Genomic DNA, 27191 nt, shown 5'->3' with positions numbered 1-27191 from the left:
CCCACTCGCTGGTGGGGTGGTGTGAGAAACAAAAAAGGCCTTGACTCTGTGTAAGCACTGCTCAGCAATAATGAAAACATCTCTGTATTATCAACACTGTTTTCAGCACAAATGCAAAACACAGCCCCATACCAGCTACTGTGAAGAAAATTAACTCTATCCCAGCCAAAACCAGCACACTATAGAAGTCATTCTAGGCATTGTGTGTATTTAGCACACAGTGAGGGCAAGCATGTAAGTATGTTTTTTGAGGCAATGATGTAAGATAAGCTACCATTGCAGGTAATACCAAGAGAAAGGAAATGCCCATGGAAAACTCTACATGACGGAAGTTGCCTTCATCATTCCTTGGCAATGGCAGTCCTCTCCTGTTCCTAGGCTGTTTCATTATGGCTGTCCTCGGAGCACTCCTTGAAACAAATGAGTATGAGTAGGAAAAGCGATTGATAGCTGTGGTTATGTTGGTTATTGAAATTAATGTATCTGTGGCTGAAACATATGCCAACAGCCTCTCTGGCTATCTGTGGATATCATGGCTATCTATGGGGAGCTTAAGCAATATTTTCACTCTCTTAACATTCTTTTAAATTAATTTTAAAGTATCTCTTCTCCAGTTAATATTCTGTTCTGGTTCCTAATAATAACATACAATAACTTTACTCACCTTTTAGATATTAAAGCCAGTAGCACATACAGTGCTAACCCTAGGAGATCAGCCTGATGACCATTGATGAGCAATGAAAAACATGAATCACCTCTCTTGTGGATGTCTCGCAAGTAATTAAAGTTTTGGTGGGATTTAGCAGTAAGAAAATGTAAGAAAACTACAAGACTTGAAATGCAAACCATATTCTTCCTTTAGAAAGAGATTGATGTATCAAATATTTATGCAAACATAATAAATTGGCAAGTGTATGAAAACACTGTTACATCTTCATCTCTTTCATATATCATCTTCCTCAAAAAAAGGATTTGCTACTAAAATAGAATTGGATCTCTGATATATAATTTGCATCAGTGGCTGCTTGTCATTATTCTTTCTATGTGCATCCTAATTTAGGTAAGAAGAAACCAATGAATATTATTTCTGAACAGAAAATGGAAGATATCTTTATGTCATTGGACACATGCTCTGGAAGTATTAAGCTCTTGTTAATACAGGATTAAAGTCCTATTTGTATTACTGACCTATTAATTTAAGCTAATGGCATGTCCAGCAACCTTTTGAAAACAATAGATTTCTTGCATATTTTTAACTGATTATGAAATCAGCAGTCTTCCCTAGTATCACCTAGTAATACTTAGCATTGTCCTTTATGACTGTTGTTACACTATTGAGTAATTCTCACAATAACTCTGAAGGAAACATTACACTGTCTTTTTTTAGTGATAAAGTAATGCAGAGAGGTTGCTGAATGTCACATAAGAGATATATTAAAGAAAAGTTAGAGTGAGAATGAATTATTTGAATGAGATTCTTGTTCAACTATATGACTTTCTTAAAACCAGTGGAGCATGAGCCTATAAGAAAAGTAGGGCATGATTTACCACTCTTCACTGATGTATACACACGCACCAGTTTGACCATCATGAAGACTGCTGTATTTGCTGGCTACACAATTAATAGCAAGCTGTAAACTATAAAGTGATTGTTCAGCACTGAACTGATTGTTCAGACATTCCAAAAAGCTCCATCCAAAGTAAAATGGTGTCATTGATTCTGCATGGACAAGAGAGTACAATAACTTAGCCATCAATGCTTCAAGTGTATAAACCTTGACAGATGCAAGTTTTGGGTAATAGAAAGCTGCTTACACAAGAGGAGTGTAACTATTTTTTAGATAAAAAGAGGCAGCCTGGGATTAAAAATGTTTGAATAAGCAGTATTATGTTTAATTCAAATGGAATAAAGTAGGGAAGGACTAAAATAATCTAAATTAATTAAGAAATAAAGGCAGATATAATGAAGCTTTTACTAATACTTCAGGAAAAAATGTAATTGATGTCTTTTAAGATTCAGGAAAAAAAGAACAGAGATTCGAAGTTGCATCTCACTGAAAGCAAAACAAAGAAGCTTTATGCAGACCAGCTCACCTTGTATTTTTACATTCACCAGGAGCCCTAAATAAGAATCAAGCTGTCACGGTTTAAAGCTGGGCCAGCTATTAACCAGATGGCAGATGCTCTCTGTTAACCCTCTCCCCCCCCCCCCCAAGGGAAAGGGAAAGGGAAAAGGGAGAGAGACTTATGGGTTGGAAAGTTAAAACAGTTTTAATAAACTATAATAATGAAAAAGAATATAATAACAATAATAATAGAAATAACCAAATATATACAAATATGTACAAAACCAAGATCAAGAGCTTGGAAATCCTCCTCAGGCAGAATTGCTCCCCCCAGTACAGGCAGAGGGGAAAAAGGCAGTACCTCCCCCCAGCACAGACAGAGAGCAAAATGCAGTAGCTCCACCCAGCACGGGCAGAGGGCAAAATGCAAAAGCTTCACTGCCATCACACCTGCAGGCTTTTAACTGGAGATTTGGCAAAGCTGGTACCAATCAGTGGGAGACAGGAGGGCCCCTCCCTCCTGGGCCCCACCTCCAGGAGGCAGTGGGTTAGAGATAAACAGGAAAGTGAGAATGACATGTATGGGATGGAATACCTTGCTGGTCAATCCTGGGTCACCTGCCCCATCCACTCCTCCCTGCAGGTACAACCCCCTTCGGCTCTTTACTCGTAAGCAGTGACCTTGGGTTCTCTAAGGCTATTTGGCCTGGTTTGAGCCAAACCAGGACAAAGCTTTACAAAACATTCCCCAAAATCTATGCTGCACTGAGAAAAACAAATCAAACATTCAGGCTAAAGTTTATTCACATGGTCTACAGAAATGCTGACTATTTCTAATATATGGTTCTAATTTACAGAGAATTAGGAGTCTCTTGGGATATTAGATAATGTCTTCAGGTAGAATAATAGGACGACTAATGTTGTAATAGTATATTTGAGGCTTTTGTAAGAGTTTTTTACCATACGTGAACATACTTAAAAGGTGAAAGTTTCTAGAGAAACTCTGATTCCATTGACTTCAAAACCTGTCCTTGGTTTCAGCGGGGAAGGACTTCACTTTTCATGTGAACCCTGAAGAATCACCTGTAGTTATAGACCACTAGAATGGAGAAGAGTTAGAGGTTGGGTGGATGGGTTTGAGGAACTGGGGGTGGATGAATACGTAGTTTAAGCAGTTATAATCCAAAGGTGTGTATATATTGCCAGGACTTGATTTATAGCTTTAAAATCTCCATTATGTCTGAAGATAACATATACTGTAAAGCTGCACTAAGGCATTGATTGCTGTTGTGTGTCAGGAACCTCGACGCGTGTTTTTGTAGCTGAATTGTCTTGCCAAGATGTTGATCTCACTCATTCACTCAGTACCGTGAGGAAGACTGCTTGTAAAAATTATATCAGTATTAGGGTATGTTCTTACAGTATGGTTCACTTGGGTTCTTCTGCATTGGAAAACATCTCATGTTAAACTAACTCAAGTGAGAATAACCAGTCTGTGAAACAGTATTCAAGCTGTGCGGCTACACACCCTCTGTTCTTGTTTGCTAAAGTAAAATTTCTAGAGGTGCAGTGCCAGAAGATTCTTTGCACTTTTTGACTTTTCTTATGTCTGGAGGCATGGGGAAGGATGTCTTTGTTCTTTCTGAGCACAGTAAGGGGATTGTGGAAAACATTTTAGGACTGAGGCCCTCAAGCAGATCTAGCCTGTATCCACACTGAGGAACGGTTATGTTAGCAGCCGGCGAATCATGCTAACTCTAGTTTTTACCTATACAGCAGAGAATTTCAGTGTAATAGACTTTGTGTGCAGATGGAATTCATATTAGGCCAAATACTTGAATTACAATTTAAATAAAATTCACAATGTAGACAAGGTTTTAAGGGTATGTCTACACTCTACAGTCTAATGCCACAGAGAAGCATACAAATTAGCTCAACCACTAAAAGTAATATGACTGCATTAATACGGTTCTCTGCTGCCTGATTTTCAGAGTATATTTATGTCAGAGCTAGTGGCTTTAGAGCTAGGCTGGGTATCTCAATTTGACACTACAGTGGGCAATGAGGACAATCCCTACAAAGAATAATTAGAAAATGCTTACAGACTTTTGGCGGGGACAATAAATGCTAAGTAATCTTTATTAATGATAAGAGCCTGTGTAGACTGAGAGGATAGATGAACTGGAGAGCATTTCATTATTCTAATCATCATCTCTTAGTGACAGCTAACCTGCTTCTCCACTTCCTTGCATCTTGAAAAAGTCACTAACATTTCTGCAAAGAAAGCACAGTGTTCTGAAAGGTAGTATTTTACATCCACTGTGCTCAGCTGAAAATTACTTTATGAGATCTAAGGTAGTGAAGGATTGGACCCAGATGAAACTATTAATAGTTAAGGCTCATATTTCTACGTGACCTGTGATGAAAGAGAAGAAGGTGCAGGATCCCCAGAGACTTGGGTGAATGTTCAGAGAGTGCTATAATTAATACCTAATCATTCCATTTGACAACTCTTAATCTAATTTTCTCAGACTTGCGTCCTGCAGATTGTTTATAAATTAGATTGGTGGTCATAGTAACTATTCCCCTGAGTTAGCAAAGTGAAGTGGGCATAAAAAGACTTCTACTTTTCACAGCAGGGTCAAGTGAGCACATCGTCCTTCTTAGCAGGATAAAATGAGTACTCTGCTGTCTGCTCTGGGGCAAATAATTTCCCATTCATACAATCTTAGTAAATGAACTGTGGAAGATTCTATAAGTTTAATGAGGAAAGCACTGTCCCTTAGTCTACAGTGAAGCTCTTGCACAGTTTCAGTTTGTGCTGAAGCTCCTCTGCGGGTGACACGAACTGGCCAGTTTGTCCACATAGCTGTGACACACAAACACGCTTCTCCATTGTATGCATGTGGTGTGGGTCTTCTGTACCCTTTCCCTCACATTGTAATAGAACAACATCAGCTCCATGGAGTAAAGGACTCTGCATGTCTCTTCACAAAAGAAAAGAAGCTGAGACCTCTCTGCAAGTAATTGAGATGAGATGTCAATTCTCTTTCTGTTCTGAGAAACAACAGCTCATCATAGAGCAGCAAAGTTTTGGAAAGTTCATTGCATTGCCAGAGAGAAAAGATGCTTGTCTTTACTTTGAGAACTGCATAGTCAGTTCACAGTCAGAAAGTCAAGATGCATACTAAAATTCAAGCTGAAGTTAATACTTTTAACAGGATTGCAGAGGAGTAATTTCAGAAAGAACTTGTAGTTAACAACATCTATAAATTCTATACCAACAAGAATAAATTTGAAGTCAGTCACACAACTGTGACTTACAGGAGGAAATAATCAAAAATCTCCCTCTTCCCACTAAATTACAAGTGGATAACTTTATTCAGTATGGTAGTGTAATTTCTCAAAAGTCACTTCTCAATGTAAATTCTTACTTCAGAAAGTCCTCCACAGGTCTGTTGTGGGGACTGTATTGCTCCCAGGCCCCAAATCTGATTTGTAATGCTTCATGTGACTCTTCAACCTATCACCCATGACACCCTTTGGCAAGGAGTCATAGAATCATAGAATAGTTCTGGTTGGAAAGGACCTTTAAGATCATCAAGTCCAACTGTTAACCTAGCACTGCTCAACCACACATTGCACAAAGAACCAAGTCCTTTTATTTATTTTGCACCTGGGATTTACCAGCTTAATTTGATGCCCATCCTGCATTTTTTTACATTGGAAAACACTGTCTTATGGTTAACATAAGGATGTTCTTAATACATTTCTTCCAGCTTTGGTTATTCCAAACTTAGATGCATTTTATTTTCTTTAGAACATTATATATTTGTTAATAAAATACATAATAATAGATTTGACCATTTGTATATATGTACACGTACACACATACAGTCAAATTTTATATTGTATGTAAAATATTCTACACTAAGACTGTACAACACTATGTTACATACAAAGCCAAAAAAAACGACATTTGATATGTCATGACCTTTTTCTCTATACAGTTCAGTGGCTTGTGTGAGATTTTCTTTTTAATTTACATTAGGTTCACAGAAAGATAGCTCTTGAGGGGCTAAAATTAGAATGAGTGAGTGTGGTTTATCAGTTTCATTCACTAAATATCTGAAAACATAGGCGTTTACAGGATTAAATGAAAAATGTGAAATAATTCTTATCCACAGTTTGAAGTAATCTGCTTTGAAGAAATGAATGATCTGCAGGTGACGACTAGGGCCATGTGATTTATTGATTTATTTTTATGGACTTAGTAAGTAACAGAGCAGAGACAATACTTGTGCCCTGATGAGAAGCAGCTGAGTGTGCACAGCCGGGTCCGAGGTACATTGTGCCTGTCTCTTGCAGAAGGGGAAAAGAACAACCTGTTTCAGCTACTTAGTGGTGGAAGAATTTCATACCTGCGATCCTGTGTAAATCATTTAGGTCGTAAATGGCACCACACACCTAGATTCACGAGCTTTCAGGAGGGACTATCGAGACAAGCACAGTCCCAAGGCTGGGGGTGTCCAGGCAGTCTGGCCACCTACGCGCAGCCCTCGCCGCTGTCCTGGGCGAATTTGCGCTTCCAGCCCACAGCGGAACCGGAGCAGCAATGTTCTGCGTTATCCCGGCACCGTCCGCAGCGGAAACGGAGCAGCGCGGTTCCCCGTTATCCCGGCACCGCGGCTGGCTGCGGGGGGACGGTGCCCGCTCACAGCCCCGGCACGACCGGGGGAGGGTGTTCCCCGCACCCCTGAGGGCGGGGAACGGCCGCAGCCCCTGCCGGGGGACAGCCCGCGGGACAGCGGAGGGGAGAGGATGCGGGGCAGAGGCGGAAGCACAGGCAGAGGCAGGCGGAGAAGGGACGTTACCTCCTCGCCATCGAAGGCGGGAAAGTTGGGGGAAGAGGAGGAGGAGGAGGAGGGCGGCCAATGCGCCCCCCGCCCCCCCCCCGCCTTCCCCGGCCCTCTCCGCCAGGGGCTGCGGCCGCGGCCAGCTCCCCTCCCCTCAGCGGCGGGAGGCAACGTCTTCCCACCCGCCGCCGCCCCTCACGGCCGGCTGCCGCCCCCGCTCCGGCCCTACCTCTCCTCCGCCCCCCTCGCACCGCCTCCCCCCCCCGCCGGCGGAGGTGAGGTGAGGGGCGGCACGGCGCCGGCTGCAGCGGCGGCACGGGAGGACCGGGGCGGCGAGGACTCTCCGCGGCGGACGGCTGCATCCTCTACCCAGCCCGGCGGAGGAAAGAGCCATGGGGAGCAGCCGCCACTCGCGCTGCCGCGGAGAAACTCCCATCCGGGTGTCGGCTGCCGGTGGCCTGGTCTGAGGAGGAGGAGGAGGAGGAGGAGGGAGGGAAGGCGCCGTAGCAGCGGTGGACCGTGCAAGTTGCGCTCTGCCCTTCTTCTCCCCGGGCCCGTCTCCTACCCGCGGAGCAGCATGCGGACCGGCCTCCGCGCTCCCTCAGATGTACTCTGGCTGCCGCCGCTGCTGCCGCCTTCAGTGCATCCTGCTGCCGGCCGCGCTAACCGGGGCGCTGGATGAGACGGGAGCGGGGAGATCGCTGTTGCGGTTCCGCCCGCTCCTTCATGCGGGCTTCTACTCCGGCGAGGGTAGCACCGCCGCCGCCGCCGCAGAGTAGGAGCCGGCCTGCCTTTCCCGCCGCCGCTCGCGGGGCTGGGGCGCGCCACCCGCTCGCCCGCCCGGGGGGCCCGTATGGCGTGCTACCTGGTCATCAGCTCCCGGCACCTCAGCAACGGGCACTACCGCGGCATCAAAGGCGTCTTCAGGGGACCGCTCTGCAAGAAGGGCGCTCGCTCGCCGGTAACTGCCACCTTCTCACTTCCTCCCTCACTTGCCCCCCGCACGGTAGGAGCGGTGCGGGCGGATGGGTGCGCGCGGGGCCGTGGGTGCCCACGCAGCGGGGCGGCCGGCGCGGCCCGGCCCGCGGGGAACGGCGTTGGCCAGACGGGTGCACGGTGCGTGGGAGCCGGCTGGGTCCCGCTCTGCGGGGCGGCCGGCGTGGGCGCTGCCTCGCCGGGCGGCTCGGAAAAGTTTCTGCGCTGCCGCGTGCGTGGGGCCGAGGGGAGGGGGCTGGGAGGCAGTGCTGGTTCTCCGCGGTGGGGCAGAGGGGTTTGCCCTTTAGTCGCAGTTCTCTGTGGACCGCGGCTCGGGCTCATGCCGAAGGAAAGGTTAATTTCTGGCGCTTTGCAGGAAAGTTGGAGTCTGCTAGAGGGGAAGGCGAGGTGTCGGTGTCGGGTCCAGGTGTCGCGGTTTAGTGCCGTGTCCAAGGTTTTGACGCTGCGGAGCGGGTGGAGCGATCGACCTGCTGTTTTCGGCTGCAAAAAAAAAGGAACTTGCGCGTTTGGCTGCGGCGTGTTGTGAACGACCTGTCGAGACCGACATCTAGGCAGAAGACGCGTGAAGTTTGGGGAGGTCCTGTGGAGACCCCGTCGAGTTACCGTAGACGGTCTCTGTGAGTCGCTAAAGGCGTTTCGTAGGGGCGAGCGGGTGCCCGGCCGCGGGCGGGTCGCCGCCGTGCCGCTGCCGGGGCGGAGGGCAGCGCGGTGCCGGGGGGAGCCGCCGAGTCAAGGGCGCCAGGGCGGAGCCGGAGCGTTGTAGACTGTCCCCCACCTAACGACGGTGGTAGTAGTATCGTAAACCCTTCCGTAGCCGCGACGGAACTTCCCCTATCAATGTGCCGGATCCCAATATGTAAAGTGCTGAGCGGCACGGACCTGCCACCCTCCGTGCGGAACTTGCGGAGGTACCGGGGGCACCTTGCTCCCCCCGCTGGCGGGACTCCCCCCGGCTTCGGGTTGTGTCCTGTAATACACCTGCAGCCCAAACACCTTTTGGAAACTGCTTGTGATGGCAAAGTCTCTGCTTTCGGTTTCTTGACTTTCAATGACGAACAGTGACAAGTATTTCATTATACTTCTAAAATCCCCTCTGTGCCGTACGCCAGCTCTCTGATACAGCACCAGCGGGTTCTTCCCTTGTGCTGCTGTGTCTTTCGTGTGCAAGATAATACAACTGCGCCATAGGTATTATCAATCAGACGTTGGCTGATCTGTGTTTATGTTCTCTGACACATGGAGCTGATCCAACTTTGTGTGTGGAACCTCCCGAAATGCAGGAGACTCAGTTAACTGAGATTTCTATACAAAATTACAGAGGTAAAAAGGAAACGACCTCAAAGATCTAAAATGAGAAGCTTGATTGTAAATAGTTTGTATTTAGTAGAACTTTAACAACTGAAGTTCAAGTTGAGGAGTATCAGAGGTATCAGAAGATATCGCCCTCCAAATAGTGTTATCTTCCAAATCCTTTACTTTCCAACTTCTTTCCCTTTCTTTCTAGCTACCTACTGAGTATACACACCACTCAGTTTAAATACTTCATGAAATAAATGTAATTGACTCCATTAACAAATCTCATTTATAACATAGTTCTGCTACCAGCTAGGAGTAATTTTTGCTTAAATGCAAATATCTCAGAAAAAGATCACAAATAATTGTATTGGTGTTTCTTATTGCTTAAAGGTGTTTTTTTTTTTTAAAAAAAAAAGATTTTGCTTTAAATTGAAACATCTTAGTCTGAAGCCAACTATCTAGGGTTTAGTGGAAAAGGGAAAAAAATTACAAAGTTGAAAATAACCTCAGGTCTTTTTCACTACATAGAAACATTCTTTCATGTGAGCTTTCCAGAGTTTGAAACAAGTAGCAAGAGCACTTTGTATTGCTTTTTGCTAAGATAGAACTTCTTGTTTTTGAGATTCACATGACCAGGAGTTGGGATGCTTTACATGGCTTGGGATTATTTCTATAGAAAAGACTAATTTTAGCAATCATTACCTGTCGTTCTGAATTCTCGAGGGAAAACTTTCTCTTCTCCACACACATTTCTTTTTTTTTTCTTTATTTCCTTTTGCTTTTTTTTAGTGGCTGCTCTTTGAAGCTAGTCAGGCTTTTGAGGTGATAGGCTAAGTCTCGTGGAGAGGGAGTGGTGAGCAGGTCATGGGAATAAAGGTATATGACAAATTAATGTTTTATTAATGCTGAGTAATCGTAGCTCTAGAACTCTTTCAGGTGTTTGATATTTATCATTTACTACTGTTTTACATAACCTATTTTCATATGGGAGTCCAGATTTTAGGAGAAAAGTGAGGGATGCTTAGTTGGCAAAGTAGATTATAGTTTGCTATTAAATACTGAAAGCAGTGATTCTCTAGAGTAATCTGCATGTGCCTACAAACTTACAACTTTCTAGACCATATCCTTCTTGCTCATAAATGTACATGAAGTTTGGAACAGTGAACAGCAACAACACCACCTGGATACATTTTTGCATTATGGATGTGGGAGTCATGTATATTGAGATTTAGTATTGACTGAGGTAGTAAAACTGTTTTAAGCATGAACTCCTTCCCCCCCCCCCAAACAAACCCTCTAACTATTTATATTTTCAGTAAGCTATGAGTTAAATTTGGGACCACTCCTTACGCTTAATAAGGAAGTCTTAAGCAAGTGGCATTTATTTGTATTCCCTGTGCTGTTCTCGTGCTTTTATTTAATAAATAAACTGATTATAACTTTGAAAAATACAAGTTATGTCTTGCAGTCGTTTTTAAAATGCTGAACTTGGAAGCAGCCTTGGAGATTTGATTTTATAGTTTGTACATTAAACAATCTTATATTTGTATACTATGAGCTAGCTTATTCATGAGTCTACGTAGTCTTTAATGGATAACATGTACCTTGTCTATTTAAAGCGTTCTGTATTAACAGACCATGAAATGTCAGTAGTCTTAAGGCTATGCTTTAATAAATGAGAACAGTGGTGAATATTTTAAATACCTTTATCAAATTTCATGGCTATATGAACAAGGATTTTTCAGTCTGGGTGTTTCTGTAGTATTTATTTAGTATACTTTGCTGTTATTGTGTCAGAAACAAATCTGGTCCTTCTTCCTGGTGTGCAGAGAGACCTTTATCTGTAGCAGTACTATTAAGAACAAGATATGGAGGGCTGCAAAGACAATGCACTTCATTTGTGCATGTGGATGTATGGTGACATTGTCATAAAATCTTTTTAAAATTCTACCTTTCCTTTGCCCACTTTCACATGCTGGAAAAGGGACTAACTATGAATGCTCTGAAGCTGGGGTCTGAGGTTAGTCGTAATGAATGCAGAAAGAGTGGAATTAGAAGCAGTCACCAGTGAATCATGTATCAATGGTGTTGTGATAGACTTGCAGGGGGAAGGGAATGGTGAGTTTGAGCACGGTGCCAACATTGCTGAGGATAAAGGACAGTTAGCCGAAGAAGGAAGCTGCTTATTTTAGAAACCTGATTCCGTGCTTCAAGCTTTTTTAGTTTATCTGGAAAGTTATGTTCATGAACATATTATGAGCAAGTTTTCTGTCTCTGAAAATTTCTATTTAACAAAATGCATTATGACACCGAGATATTACATGTACTTCAGACTGATGATATTGTCTACAGGATTTTTGAGTCCTGAATAGGTTACATTGACCAGTGTACTGGTTTTAATTTTTGCAGTCATGATAGATATGCTGTGATATTCACCTGCATCCAAACCTGCTCAGAGGTTTACTGCCACACCTCACAGGCCTAGGAAAGCTGGCACTGAAAAGGACTCGACTGTGAAACTTTCAAAGCAAATCTTCCAGGATACAGCAGAGAACGGTACTGGGAATTCAGCAGATGGCCCCCTTGCTTCTGAATCATTTCTGAGATAAGGATGTTATTAGGGTGCATTGTTCTGCTTGTGGCTTTTTAAGGTGAGATATAAACAAAGTCTCGTTTACTACTTCTTATTTAAAGATCCCTTTGTTTTTGAAGGAAATAGAAGACTCAGAAGACGCAGTGCATTAGCCAATTTCTGACTTGGCTAATTATTTTTTTTCCGTTGTTCCCTGCAGCTTCAGCTGAATACAGTATTTTTCACATATTTCTCTAAGCTGTTTTCTAATAAGGCTGTCAAACAGCTGCTCTGTTGCACTTAGTGCTTGCCTAATTACTTTGGGGCATGGGGGGCATGGGGGTGGGGGGGAGTGGGAAATGCTTCTCTGTTACACAGAGCTTCCTTTTAAAAAGGAGCCATGTCCAGAGGCTCCAGTAGTTATAAATAGGTACATTGCAGGTACTTGGAAATAATGACCATTTTGTTGATACTGAACCACAAGCATGCTGTTCCAGCACTAAAGCAAGTGTAACCAGGAGTGAGTAGCACCTTGTTACTCTCTGTAGCAAATAACAACACTGGACACTTAGAAACTTCTTAGAAAATTTAAGTGTGTTTGAGCACTGAGAGACCATAAACAGAGAACAGGAGGGCCATGGCACGAGCAGTTCTCTCCATCTGCCTGAGCCTAATGAGGAAATGCTAGCACACCCAAGTCTGCCACAAAGAACACCAATTTTGTTTGCCACCAGTGAGGAGAGGTGTGTGCCAAGCACAGTTAAGAGAAAGCAATTTAAAGGCTAGACATGGTGAAATGTGGTCTAGATGGCAGTGGGTTGAAAGGGGAATTCACCGTGTATCTGGGTGATTAGCTGGAAGACCAAATAACTCGTGTGTTTCTGATCATAAGCAAGTCATCCCTCAGCACTGTGGCTGCACCCTCAGCAGCACTGAAAGTGGAGAGGAAGAGTATGCTCTAGGTATTGCCAAAGAAAATGCATGGGAAGTAAAATTTCAGTTAGGGAATATAGTATAAAGGGACCAATAACGAACCAGCAGCTCCAATAAATAATCTGGTTTGTGTAGTTTCTATGAAAGAAAAGGGGAAAAAACCACAACTGTACTAACAAAATAATGTAGAAAGAAAAAGAGGGAGAAATAGGAAAGAAAATGGAAAGTGGTACTTTCACTCCTCTGTGCCAGAAAACTCTGGCAGCTGCCTTGAGCAGAAGTGGCCACTTGCCAGCGGGAATCCTGCGTGCTCTGCTCCAAGCGTGAAGCTGGCTTACCGAGGTACCTGCCTTACACAAGCCAAGGGAAGGCACTCCTGCTTAACTATTTCTAATCTCACTGATCCTGGGCACTTCATGTCTTGGAGTGGGCTGAGTCTGTTTCCTGTGAACCCTAATACCTTTATCGTGCTGGAGGATACGAACATTCATGCAGTCCACGCTCAACCTTACGGTGACTTTATTTCCTGATTTTGTGGTTCCTCTTCCCGTGCTTTCTGTGCATTTCTGCAACATGTGAGAGATGGAAAGAACTGTCAGAAAATACAAATGTGTTTTTAGCCTCATGTAGCATTGCTGTTCATGCCTTGTATTAAACCTAGTTTTGTGTAATGCATCACTTTTGAGCATATTTTGTTTCAGTCAGTGGGTAGCACTTTGTTTACAGTATTGCAATTAAATTTAATCATCTTCAACCAATTTCTGCTGGGGCCATTTCCTTCACCCACAATTAGCAGTAATGTTAACCAGGTGCTTTATGTTTGACAGTGCCTTTCCAGCATTCTAATATTTTTATTGGTCCCTCAATTGAGTTCTTAAAACCAGATCGATTTCTCTCTTATTTTGCAGAAGGCAATGCTTGTTTGTCCATTACTTCCCGAGTTATTGCTGTTACACCCATTTTCACTCTTGCTTTCAGTTCATTTGCATTTTTCTCACCCAGAGTGTAGCAGTTTAGGTTGTTTTTTTTTTTTATTCTGCACTGTGTACGAGACCTAGTGTTTGTGAAACAGGTGCTCCCTCAGGTAGTGGGTTGAGCTATTTAACCAGGCTCTAAGCATTAAAGGCTGTTCCTCTGCCTGTTCCTCCCCTCCTTTCTGGACTCCTGCCCACACGTGCTGACCACGGTAAGCGCTCGCCTGCCTGTGCCTGGGAGGATGCTCCAGCTCCTTCCTCTGGCTAAATGAATGTTTTGTTTTGACCACTTAACGACTAAATAAAGTGAGTAACTTTGTTTATGCAAATACTTTAATTTGAGATTAGATTCCTTGCATAAAAACTGTGGTCAAAAGAATCTCATAATCAGAATCTACTTATTCCCTTCCAGAGAGGATTTTCAACAGCTCTCTGCAAAAGGTCACTAGATGGAGAAGGAAAAGAATGCTTTTAAAGATTAGTCTGAGTGTGGGTATTTTTTTTCCCTACTTGAGTTTCCCTGATGGACTGCTTAGCCTTTGGCTACAAGGCTTGGGGCTTTTTTAGTTTGTTTTTTTTTTGGCATTTAACACCAAGAACCTTTATTAAGTCTTTTTATTACATCTCAGCTGATTACTTAAGTCATCATTACCTGCAAATGTAATTTTTCTCTCTTGTATTAGGAAATCTGTGAGGTGTATTAAGAAGAGTGTGGAAAAATATTCCCCCAGGGAAAATGTTGACTTTTCTGTGGAAAAAAAATAGAAATTAGAAATGTTTTATCTGCCTGCTGAAATACTGTTATTTTAAAATGCCACTGTAGTACACTGTGAGAGATTTAGTTTTGCTGCTTTATGTATATTTTTATCCGCCGGTATAAGCCTGGCTTCTTATATGGGCATATCTTCCATGGTGCCCTCAAGGTCTTCACTCTGCAAGACAGTGCATCACATTTGTTACAACACATGGCAGAAGCTGTAATCCTTCTTTTAGAGCTCAAGATCTAGGACCTTACTGTGAAAGATTTTTACACCTACAACAGTGAATAATAATAATAATAATGGATCAGGGATACTTTTTTTAAAAGGTCTAATTAAGTTTATTACAGGGTCAAGTCAATGTCAAAGAGAAGTACAGATGCATAGATGGGCCTGCAGAAACTGGCATTCCCAACCTAACATGCAGTACCATTAAAATTCAGTTCGTTCATCCAAGGAATTAAGCTGTCTTCACTGGGCAAAAACAGTCATTTTGTAAACATATGTGCACGCAGAAGTCCATGCATGCAAACTTTTCTGAACAGCAAGAAGAAGATCCTTTAAAACAGCTATTTAGCATTCACATCAACAGTTGCAAACACTGTTTTTTCAAGATTAAACCAGTTCTGCTGTTAACCTTTGAACCTTCAAACCTCTGAATGAACAGTATTAAAATAACTTGATTTATGATGATAATCTGTATAGGTGATACCAGAGGCAGCTACTGTAATATTAGAGCTAGATATCCAGAGTTCACTCCTGCATTTCTGTATTTTATGTGGGCACATATCACTGCTTGTCTTGTACAATCAACTACTGCGCATGAGTAACGAGATTTGTCATGGCGTATGTACACATGCCTGAAAATGCTGTTCACTGCTCAGAACGGATTGTTCTGTACCCAGTCGTAAGAGACTTTAATGACAGCTTTTTGGGTTTTTTTGTACCAGACTAAAATTTATGTGCATACTGGATAAGATGTAAACATCATCATCAAAATTTTGTCCCAGTTTCATATTTATGCGTAATGATAACTGGCAAGCTGGTTCAAGCAAAGAAATAGAACTATTGCTGGGAGATTGCACACAGCTCTGAAACAATTCATACATTAATCAACTCTAGTTGATACCAATTTTTCAACTGATGTTTTCCCTGGAACACATTCTAAAACAGTTTTAGTGCATTTGTGTCAACAGAAACATTCTATCTGTATTCTGCTCAGACTGAACTGGAGAGATGTATTTGATGTTGTTGAGAAAATTCTCAGTTGTAATCGGCTGTAAATCTGCAGCCTGCGTTTCCAACTTAGACAGTAACATGTCAGGAAAGCTTGTGAAACTAGATTGGAAAGCATAAGGACAGAACTTCCTAAAATACACCCTTTGATAACAAAATATTGGGTTGATGGGATTTTTGGGTTAAAATTACAAATGAAATTGGTATGAAATCTGTATCAAAGGGTCTGCTAGAAATGCAAGCTCTTATTAAACTGTTCTATGAATTTTTTATTGTCAAATAAATGTTTTCATATTCAGGTTCTTGTAATTTTATTTTAGTAGTTTTTTGTGGGTTTCAGAAATGATCAGTACAAATCATTTGTCTATACTAAGCTTCATTTTTCTGTGCTAATCATTACATCTTCAGTGGAGTATGGCTTTCTGTGAGGTGTGAAAAGTTCTGACCACTGATTTTTTTCACGAAGTGGAGGTCTAATAAGGAGAAAAAGGTGTATATTCATGCCACCCTATGTTAGACACCGGAAAATCAAGTTCAGCTCTTGGTATTTTGAGCCTGTTCTTGAGCCCTTGTCTGTGATTACAAGAAGCTCCTGGTGATGCATTACAGGTTGACAGGGAAAGAATTTGCAGTGATCCTCGCATTGGTTGCTTAGTGAATATTGTGGTCCAAATGCTAGCTAAGGCAGGTGATCAGTGGACTGGATAATAATAAGAATTTCTCTGTGTGGGAAAGGCACTGCTTTGCTCAAGATGCTGCTCTGACTGCTCTAGTCTCCTGGAAGGCATTATGGTGTAGGACCAGAATATCCAGGCTGGCCACAACCCGCATGCCCACGGGTCTGTGCCGAACAGCAGCCTGAGAGGTGTACCCGTCATCTCAACACAGGGGGTGGCTGCCCGGTCTGATGAGCACCAGATCAGAAATTGTCACATGGCTATTGAGGACTTGTTTAGAAAATAAAATTAAAAAGTGCAGTCATGTAGGTCCCCATACAGCAAAAGACAAAAGCTCACAATGTGATGTGTATGCAAGTAGTTTGTGCGCACCAAATAATACATACGCGTTCTGTAAATGTCACTGAATACATATGCAGCTTCTCCTACCTGTCTGAATGCTTAACTGCAGTCCCTATAAAGCCTTGCTACTGCTCTTCCTCGACAGAAGTCTAAGGTTGTTATGTTGTATGCGTCTGCAAGAAAGGACACTGGCATTTCCCTTCTTCAGTGTTTCAGTATACACTTACTTCATTTTAAAGAAAAGATAGCAAAACCTATGTGAAAAAATAGTTTAGTGGGCCCAATCAAGAAAATTTGGTACTGTATATAAAGATTTCAAATTTTAATTGGAATGATAAATAAATCCTTGGCTATTCAGTGTGGCAAAGAGGCAATGTAAGGAAGACTCAGCGGTGTTGGAGCCAGTGATTTACTCACAAAATAACCAGTACTTTTTTAAAGTTCTTTTTCTGGGAGTGAGTGATAGTTTTTGTGGTCACTAATAATCAATAGAAAAATCACAGATGTGTGCTCTTTGATGCAAACATCATATTTGTATCCTATAAAACAAAAATGACATTGAAATAAGTGTTGAAACGTAAACTTGCTGGTTTTATATTTCATTCATCTCTTCTGCTGAAGAGCTGTTTATCACGGTAGTGTATGGTATACCATCTGGAACAGGAGTTTTTTATTAGGTATGTACTGTACAATATATCTGTTTTTCTGCTTAGCATTATAATAAGTGTATTTTAGAAATTAAACTTCAAAAAATACTGATGCAGCATTGTGGTTATTTATCTCAGAAGTTAACCCTCTCCTCAAAATAAACAAAAAAGGGTCTCTAAATTTATTCCCTAGAGGACATGTCTTACTTGAAAATGATAACATTTGGTGGAGAAGATACACCTTTCATTTTGGCTAGGTTAATAAATCTGTGCAGCACAGTTTTACAGGTCTCTTCTTATTACTGGGGAACAAGTTTTCATTCTATGAAGTTTTAAAAAAAAGGAGTAATGACAGCATTGGGTTTTGTATTGCATAAAGCAGATATTTGTTAAAGTCACGACTGAAATAGAGGGTTATATACATATGCCGTGTTATGACTTCTAATGGGGAAAGGAAAATAGAGAAAATAAAGTTGGATTGGTTTTGGTGTTTTTTTAAGTTTCTTTTATTGACAGCTGTCTACTAGCCTGGGTATCTGTTCGTAATATTATTTCTTCACCTTAAAGAATCACTGATGTTGTGGGTGATCGATTGAATTTGATATCTGTGGGTTGTGGGATCAGCATTTAAGTGTTTATGTTGGTTTGCATCATGACAACTTTCATCAGCAGAGATGATTATAAACAGAAAATTGGAAGAAGTTAAAAAAATTGTTTCCTTGAAGGGGGTTTAAAAAAGTTTACAGAATGACTTAACAGAGCCTGCATAATCTTCACAGTCAATAAAACCAAAGGCAGAGAAACGTGATTAAAATCCACAGCAAAAATGCTTTGTTTCCATTGTCTGTTCTTGAAGACCCACTCTTTAAGCTATAGCAAATGAGGCTTTTAGGTATGTAGACTTAGAAATATTGCAGTAGAAAAACAATTCTCAATATTTTTCTTTTTAAATCTGGAGCTTATCTGTAAACTTAAGTAGTAAAGACCTTGAATGCCTTTTCCCTCTACCCAAATAGTGTTGCTTATCCAAAACTCTTCCCAAAATACGTCTAATTGAAGTATTATTGTCTTCCTGAAGATCCAACTAGCACAGTCTGAAGCATAAAATTGTGATTTAAAAAGTACTTGAAATATGTATTTTTAGAAACTATTTTTAGCTATTGCGATTGATTGTTGTACCAAGCAATACTGTGATCTTGGATAATTGTAAAAAAACCCCAAACCCACCAATGTCCCAAACCACCCCAAACCATGCCTCCAAACATAGCAAAATAATCAAAGTTAGCAGATGAGATCACCAGGAATGTGATGAATCACTGGCAGCCTTTCCTCCCATGTCCACTCAGGTAAAGTTCAGATCTTGACCTTCTACTTGCCTGGGAGCCATTATAGAAATCCTAATTGGCTTCCTGACTGTGTGTTAAGAATAATAACTGATTAAGTAGTTGTAGCACCTTACGCTGAAGAGTTTTAAATACACAAAGCATTCTGAGCTGTCTCCTTACAATAAAAGGTATGGCTGCTCACGTTACATGTTATAAAAAGAAACTCTAGTCTTTTCTGTCATTGTTGTGTACTTAGTTATGTTTATACTTAACACAATAAGGATGGCAAATGTAGGCGTTAAGCATTAGAGAGCCTTAAAAAGATTAATGCTTTTGATTACAGCATACTATAGGATAAATTGCAGGGTTCAAGTCTTTTACAGAGTTAAAAAGGATATGTGGTATATGAAGAAACATAGAGGTGTCAATTTTCTACTTGATGGTACTAATATATTTTGATAAGATCTGCATATTCACAGAATCACAGAATCACAGAATGTTAGGGATTGGAAGGGACCTCGAAAGATCATCTAGTCCAATCCCCCTGCCGGGGCAGGATTGCCTAGACCATATCACACAGGAACGCGTCCAGGTGGGTTTTGAATGTCTCCAGAGAAGGAGACTCCACAACCTCTCTGGGCAGCCTGTTCCAGTGTTCAGTCACCCTCACCGTAAAGAAGTTTTTCCTCAAATTTAAGTGGAACCTCCTGTGTTCCAGCTTGCACCCATTGCCCCTTGTCCTGTCAAGGGATGTCACTGAGAAGAGCCTGGCTCCATCCTCTTGACACTTGCCCTTTACATATTTATAAACATTAATGAGGTCACCCCTCAGTCTCCTCTTCTCCAAGCCAAAGAGACCCAGCTCCCTCAGCCTCTCCTCATAAGGGAGATGTTCCACTCCCTTAATCATCTTCGTGGCTCTGCGCTGGACTCTCTCTAGCAGTTCCCTGTCCTTCTTGAACTGAGGGGCCCAGAACTGGACACAATACTCCAGATGCGGCCTCACCAGGGCAGAGTAGAGGGGGAGGAGAACCTCTCTTGACCTGCTAACCACATCCCTTCTAATCCACCCCAGGATGCCATTGGCCTTCTTGGCCACAAGGGCACACTGCTGGCTCATGGTCATCCTGTTATCCACTAGGACCCCCAGGTCCCTTTCCCCTACGCTGCTCTCCAATAGGTCTGCCCCCAACTTGTACTGGTACGTGGGGTTGTTCTTGCCCAGATGCAGGACTCTACACTTGCCCTTATTATATTTCATTAAATTACTCCCCGCCCAACTCTCCAGCCTCTCTAGGTCTCTCTGACTGGCTGCGCAGCCTTCCGTTGTGTCAGCCACTCCTCCCAGTTTTGTGTCATCAGCGAACTTGCTGCCAGCGCACTCTAATCCCTCATCCAAGTCATTAATGAATATATTGAATAGAACTGGTCCCAGTACCGACCCTTGAGGGACTCCGCTAGACACAGACCTCCAACTGGACTCAGTCCCATTGACCACCACTCTCTGGCTTCTTTCCTTCAGCCAGTTCACAATCCACCTCACTACCCGATCATCCAGACCACATTTCCCCAGTTTAGCTGCGAGGATGCTGTGGGAGACCGTGTCAAACGCTTTACTGAAATCGAGATAGACCACATCCACAGCTTTACCATCATCTATCCACCGGGTAACATCCTCATAAAAGGCTATCAAGTTGGTTGAGCATGACTTCCCCTTGGTGAAGCCATGCTGAGTGCCCCTAATGATCCCGCTATCCTTGATGTGCCTAGAGACAGCACCAAGAACAAGTTGTTCCATCACCTTTCTGGGGATGGAGGTGAGGCTGAGCGGTCTATAGTTACCCAGGTCCTCCTTCTTGCCCTTTTTGAAGACTGGAGTGACATTTGCTTTCCTCCAGTCCTCAGGCACCTCTCCCGTTGCCCATGACTTAGCAAAGATGATGGAGAGTGGCCTAGCAATGACTTCCGCCAGCTCCCTCAGCACCAGCGGGTGCATCCCATCAGGGCCCATGGATTTATGGACGTCCAGATTGCTTAATTGGTCCCTGACCCAGCCCTCATCTACCAAGACAGATTCCTCCTCTATCCTGACTTCTTCTGGGGCCTCAGAGGTCCGGGGCTCCTCAGGACAGCCTCCAACAGTATAGACAGAGGCAAAGAAGGCATTCAGTAACTCCGCCTTCTTTTTATCCTCTGTCTCCAGGACCCCCACCTCATTCATCAGTGGGCCTACATTGCCTCTAGTGTTGGCTTTACCTGCAATGTATTTGAAGAAGCCCTTTCTGTTGTCCTTGACCTCTCTTGCAAGGTTTAATTCCAAGGAGGCCTTAGCTTTCCTAGTTGCCTCCCTACATCCTCTGACAACAGACTTATATTCCTCCCAAGTGGCCAGCCCCTCCTTCCATGATCTGTACACCCTCTTCTTCCACTTGAGTTTGCCCAGCAGTTCCCTGTTTAACCATGCAGGTCTCCTGGTACCCTTCCTTGACTTCCTACCTGTTGGGATGCTCTGATCTTGAGCTCGGAAGAAGCAGTCCTTGAATGCTAACCAACTATCTTGAGCCCCCTTACCTTCTAGTACCCTGTCCCATGGGATTTCCCCTAGCAATTGCTTGAAAAGGCCAAAGTTGGCCCTCCTGAAGTCCAGGGTTGCGATTCTGCTAGCTATTCTGTTCCTGCCACATGAGATCCTGAACTCTACCATCTCATGGTCACTACAACCAAGGCTGCCCTCAACCTTCACCTCTTCAACCAGACCCTCCTTGTTAGTGAGGATAAGATCCAGCAGCGCTCCTCTCCTAGTTGGCTCATCCACCATTTGAATCAGAAAGTTATCATCAATGCACTGGAGGAACCTCCTGGACTGAGGATGGCTGGCTGAGTAGGCCTCCCAGCAAATATCAAGGTAGTTGAAATCCCCCACGACAACCAGGCCCTGTAGTTGAGAGACTGCTCTCAGCTGCCTGTAGAAGGCCTCATCACCGTCCTCATCCTGATCCGGTGGCCTGTAATAGACACCCACAACAGTATCACCCCTGCCAGCCTGCCCCTTAATTCGCACCCACAAACTCTCAACTCGCTCCTGATCCGCCCCTGGACAGAACTCAATACATTCTAGCTGCTCACTCACATAAAGAGCAACTCCACCACCTCTCCTTAGCGTCCTGTCTTTCCTGAACAGGACATAGCCATCCATGACCACATTCCAGTCAAGCGAGGCATCCCACCAAGTCTCTGTAATTGCCACTAGATCATAGCCCCCCGACTGAACATGGATTTCCAACTCCTCCTGTTTATTCCCCATGCTGCGTGCATTGGTGTACAGGCATTTCAGGGAGCGAGCTGAGCACACCGATTTCACCCCAGGGGGATGGGAGGCCTCCTGGTCTACCTCAACACTAGAGTGTTTCCCCAGTGGTGCAAGCCCAGATACTACCCCATCCCCCTTCGAATCTAGTTTAAAGCTCTCCGAATGAGCCCTGCTAATTCCTGTCCCAGAACCCTTTTGCCCCTACGACATAAACCTTTCCCATGTATTACAGTCACGCCTGGTGTCTTATACAACCAGCCATTATCAAAGAACCCAAAGCCCTGCCTGTAGCACCAGTCTCGTAGCCAGGCATTAATAGAGAGAATCCTACTATTCCATCCCACGTCATCACCTGAAAATGGAAGGAGGGAGGAGAAAACAACTTGTGCCCCAGACTCTTTCACCAACCGTCCTAGGGCCTTGTAGTCTTTCTTCATCCCCCTCAGACTACGGGATGCAGCTTCTTCCCCACCTGTCTGGAAGATCAGCAGGGGGTAGTAGTCTGTGGCCTTCACCACGTTGGGCAGTTGCCTGGTGATATCCCTGATTCGGGCTCCAGGCAGACTGCAGACCTCCCTGTGATGGGGGTCAGCTCTGCATATTGGGCCCTCAGATCCCTTTAGGAAGCAGTCTCCAACCACTAAAACTCTTCTCTTCTTCCTTGTGGAGGAGGTAGCTATACGCCTGTCAGGTTTTTCTGACTGTGGTGGGACCTCTGATATAGGTTGCCTCTCCACCACATCCCCGTTGGACCGGCTGTATTCCACTAGGGCTTCATATCTATTGCTCAGAGGCACCTGTGGAGGCAAGGTAGGCAAGGAGGGCACTCGCCTTTTGCCACGACCATAGACTTGCCTCCACTCACTCCTCTCCTCTAGGTTATCATTTTCCACCTGAGAGGGGCAGAGTACAGGGGTCCCTCGATCCTGGGAGCTCTCCGGCAGGTGCTCCCATTTTTGTTGCAGGAAGGGCAAAGCCTGGCTCCACCAGTCTATCTCCATTTCAGCCTCCCGAATGCTCCTAAGCCTTTCTACTTCGGCTTGAAGCCTTTCAACCTGGCTTTGCAGCTGTGCCGCTCGGCCGAGCAGATCATCTACCTGCTCACAGCGCACACAGCCCCCTGACACCACAGAGATGCTGTAGCATTCCCTGCAGCCTGCGACCTGCACCATCGCCTCCTTCCGTGGGAGCTCTGTCTGGGTTCCCACATCCATTTTGGTCTTCTTCCGCCGGCTAGATACCATTGTTCTTTCACTGAACTGGGAAATACCTGTTGGTGCCACCCCTGGTTCACAGCCCCTTGGCACCTTCCTCGCCTTGTGCACTGGGAGGGAGTCAGTGCCCTCCCCAACGAGCTGCAAACAGCTGCGGCCTCTCCCGCCCTGGGACACACCCAGTCACAGCTAAGTCTCCCTCTCCCCTCTGGCCAGGGACTAGTCCCTGCCCTCCAGGAGACTTTTTATCACCCGATCACAGGGGGTGGTGCGTTTAAATCGCTTAAATCGCCCGCGGTGCCTCCGCGGTGTCTCCGGCTACGCCCCCTCCTCTCCTGATTCGTTGCCGGGAACCTCCGGGTCCGGGTCCGGGGTCGGGAGGAAGCAGCTCGGGGCTGATGCTCGCAGCTCGGGGCTGATGCTCGCGGGGGGCTCAGGGGGGGCCCAGAGTACGAAAAACCACCCGGTTAAGCCCGATGTCGTCCTCGGCCCCGCACTAACCTCAAGTCGCTGTCGCCGCTTTCGCTGCTGCCGCCGCTCTTGCTGCTGCCGCCGCTGTCAGCTGTTTGTTCTGGTCTCACCGCGTTGAGTCCTCAAGTACAGTGATTTAGTACCACAACTGCACACTGCACTTCCCAGTGAGCAGAACAAACAATAAAAATGTGAATCCTTGCCTCTGCTCTGAAGGACAGTGAACAAAGACATGTAGGCATTACAGCTGGCAGGCGTGGAGAGGACTTGGTTTTTAGAAGTGTCTGGAAAGAGGAAAGGAAGGGGGAAAGTAAATGCGAACGGGGAGGTTAATTGCAAAGTAAATGAGTCTGCTGCAGAAAGCGCTGAGGCTCAGATCCTGAAAGGCTGTGTGTGTATTAGTAAACAACACCAGGGAATGTGGCAGGCACTGGAGCTTAATAGACTAAACTATGAAATTGTGAGCACTGTTTCTAGTATATCTGTGGCATGGACCAAGTAGCACTGTCCCAAACAGTTCTTGGGGAGGGTTTGGGAACTAGCATAGGGCAGGGACTGTTACCAGCATGTGGTTTCCATTCCAAGAAAGCTTAACAGCACTGACATGGTCTGCTCAGTAAAGGCAAGTAAAAGCCTCCCTTCTTTTTTTGTCAGGCTCTGAAGTCTCTCCCCTGTATGGGCTAGAGGATTGCTGCTTCTTGGGTTCTGCTGCCCTGCATGGCTGATTCTGTAGGTCTATTTGCATGGACCATCCCTGACTCCAATTGAAATCTGGCCCAAACAAATACCATTTTTTGTTGTGCAAATCTGGAGTAACTCCATACAATCAAGAATTCTCACAACATTACATCCTCAACCTACTTTTGGCTCTTTTGCTCCTCTTCGTCCTTCTTGTAGAAGCCAGTTCTCTTCTATTTCTGTTTTTTGGGCACCATCATTCACTATCTCTAGGTGTATTTGCTCTGCCTGACAGTTTCTTGATCTTCTCCTTTTCGTGATATTGAAACTTACTCAGGTTCTGGGTGCATCGGAGTCATCCCACAGTTGCAAATTAAATCTCTGCAACATATTAACCCAGGATTTTCAGTTTCAGGCTGTCTTTTCTCTTTGAGATAACAACACGTAATACAGAGGAAAACTTGTGTAAAGCATAGTCGCCTGTGGAAGAACAGACTCAAAGACATGCCAGAATAGGGCAGCAGATATTTTTTGAGGGCATTAGGGTATTACCTGTATCTTGGGATGTGGGATTGCTCAGCAATGATATTTAAAGGCTGTCAAAGAACACATAGGTACTCTCTAAAGAGAAATTGTTCTAAAATTATGGTTTACATATTCGTGTGTCTCCGTCAATCCAGGACTCTGAGGTATTAACGAATGACTCTACATTCATTGCCAAGTGGGGCACCTGTTATGGAGTCTCCCTGAAATTGTAAGCTTTCTGTATGTCTGGGCTGGTGTAGGACTGCCCTCTGCTTTCCCACTTTTTGCACTTCATCATGGGCTACAGTTTCTAGGAGGAGCTGTTAAGGCCTGATAAGATTTCAGCATTTACTACTTATTGTAACTTCTCTGTAGAATAAAATCAATGTTTAGTCAATAGCAGGAGCCCACAGAGTTGGTTTTGGACCCCAGGCACTGGCAGTGGGACTGTGAAGCTTTGTCCGCCCTGCAAAGGGAGGAGCAGCAGAGCCTTGCAGGTGGGTGGCAGGTGCTCACAGTGCTTGCCCATGCAGCAAAGCTCTTCCTCCCACCTGAAATAAGGTAGCCTTTTCCAAACCATCCACTGGGAACATGGCCCATCCTCTGTTGTTCCCCAAACTATAATTGGGCATTGACAGAATTGTGGGTGCCATAAGTCAAAATTGTACTGGGGAGCTTTGTGAAAACAAAGTGGTGTTGACAGTTACGTGCTAGTGCTTGAGCCTGTGTCCTAGCTCTGTTTAATTACTAGAATGAGTGTAGACTGGGCTTCAGCACCACTAAGGGTATGCAGATGATAGGACTGTATCTTGGAGAGTGTTGGGAAATGCGAAAATTGAAGGGTAGTGGCTAGATCTCCTGACAGCAAACTGGTGGGTGGATCACATGGAGCAGCTGGATTTCCTCACAAATACCATTACGAATCTTTTTCACGCTCCTGACAGTAAGAGTCCCAGTAAATGTGATACGAATATGCTGACAATGACAGAAAGCTCGGTTTCACCACTTGGGCAAGAAACTTCAAATACAAAGAGCAGGTGAGAGGATATTGGTTAATCATAACGAGCTTCTTGGAGTGCTTTCCGTAGTTCCTTCAAGCATCCTTAAAATTCACAGGGAGCAGAAGTGCCTAGTGACTGTTCAGGGCAAGATTTCAGCTTGTGTAACTCAATGTATTTAATTGATAGTGTTTTGCGAGGATGAGTTATGCCAGCGTGGATCTGGTCCTTAGATTTTATTTAGATTTTATTTAGTAAGTAATCTGGCTAAAGTTAGTGAATACTAGTTACTAGGACCTATGGGATTGAGACATTGCTGTGATTCAGTCACAGAATTCCAATTGGAAGGGAAATGCAACTATGCTCCAAAAATGAAACTCTGTATATTTTTGCTGGAGTCTATACAGTGACTGTCTTTTCTGTACTACTGAAACACAAACAATGCTGGTTAATTACAAACTGTGCTGCTATAGCGTATATATTCATACAGTAAGCATAACAGCTTCCTTGTTATGGAGCACCTCTTTGATTTGCACACTTCCTTGAGAGCACGCAGCTTGACTCAGAACTTGCTTCCACATTCCATATCCTCATAGCAGATAGATGTTCATGAAGAAAGACAATTCTGGGGTTAGTTATTCACTGTGGGATGGTATTATACTACATATTTTAGATGCTCATCATAGTAACATCAGTGCCACTTTCTCTGAGGATCAGGATTTCTGCTTGGAACAAATCTTATTTGAGTGAAAGACACATATAAAGCACTTTTTATCTTTCCAGCAGAGAAAAAGCTCCACAGAAGTTGATCGCAGCTTTAGTTGGCTTAGAAATGCAGAGTGTTGTGTTTTTGGAATGTGAATTATTGATCAAACTTAATATCCCAATATCAATTAATATTAATCACTATCTTAGTATTATCTTACTATCTGGATATTAAGGTAATATCCTGTTCTCTGCTGTTACAACTTTTGTGCATAAGTGAGGGAGTGACTAGGCCAGTTATCACCAGCTGTTGACGTAGTGAGGTGATTTGTTTCCTATGGAGGGCAAGTGTCATTTTCAGGTTTCTTTTGGACTCTAGTGCACAATATTTTATTAACAATATAAGGTGGATTTTCTGGATTTGTATGTTTTGCTGTCCTGTTAGGGATTTCTGTTTGTTTCTTTTCCTCTCAGATTACAGTGTTCATGTTGGTAATTTCCACAATATGTACCAGAAACTTGCCAACAGTCATTATCTGTAAAGCTGCTCAAGGAAGAATCTTGTTCTTTAATGACTTCAGTGGGACCCTGCCCTTGGATGAAATAGGAGGG

The 27191-nt window shown here is 43.9% G+C and overlaps 1 protein-coding gene across 1 annotated transcript in view; it reads left to right on the top strand.

The window, feature by feature from the left end:
- Positions 1–7775: 7775 nt before the first annotated feature.
- Positions 7776–27191, top strand: part of ZNF804B (zinc finger protein 804B) — a 270945-nt gene continuing 251529 nt past the window's right edge. The window contains exon 1 of the mRNA XM_068405530.1: positions 7776–7928. Within this exon, the coding sequence (XP_068261631.1) occupies positions 7776–7928 (153 nt within the window). The remainder of the gene's footprint in view (positions 7929–27191) is intronic.

This window comes from Nyctibius grandis, chromosome 7 (genome assembly GCF_013368605.1).
Source record: "Nyctibius grandis isolate bNycGra1 chromosome 7, bNycGra1.pri, whole genome shotgun sequence".
In the NCBI taxonomy this organism is placed as follows: domain Eukaryota; kingdom Metazoa; phylum Chordata; class Aves; order Nyctibiiformes; family Nyctibiidae; genus Nyctibius; species Nyctibius grandis.
Note: the sequence above shows the minus strand (reverse complement) of the source record. Positions and strands in the feature narration are given on the sequence as shown.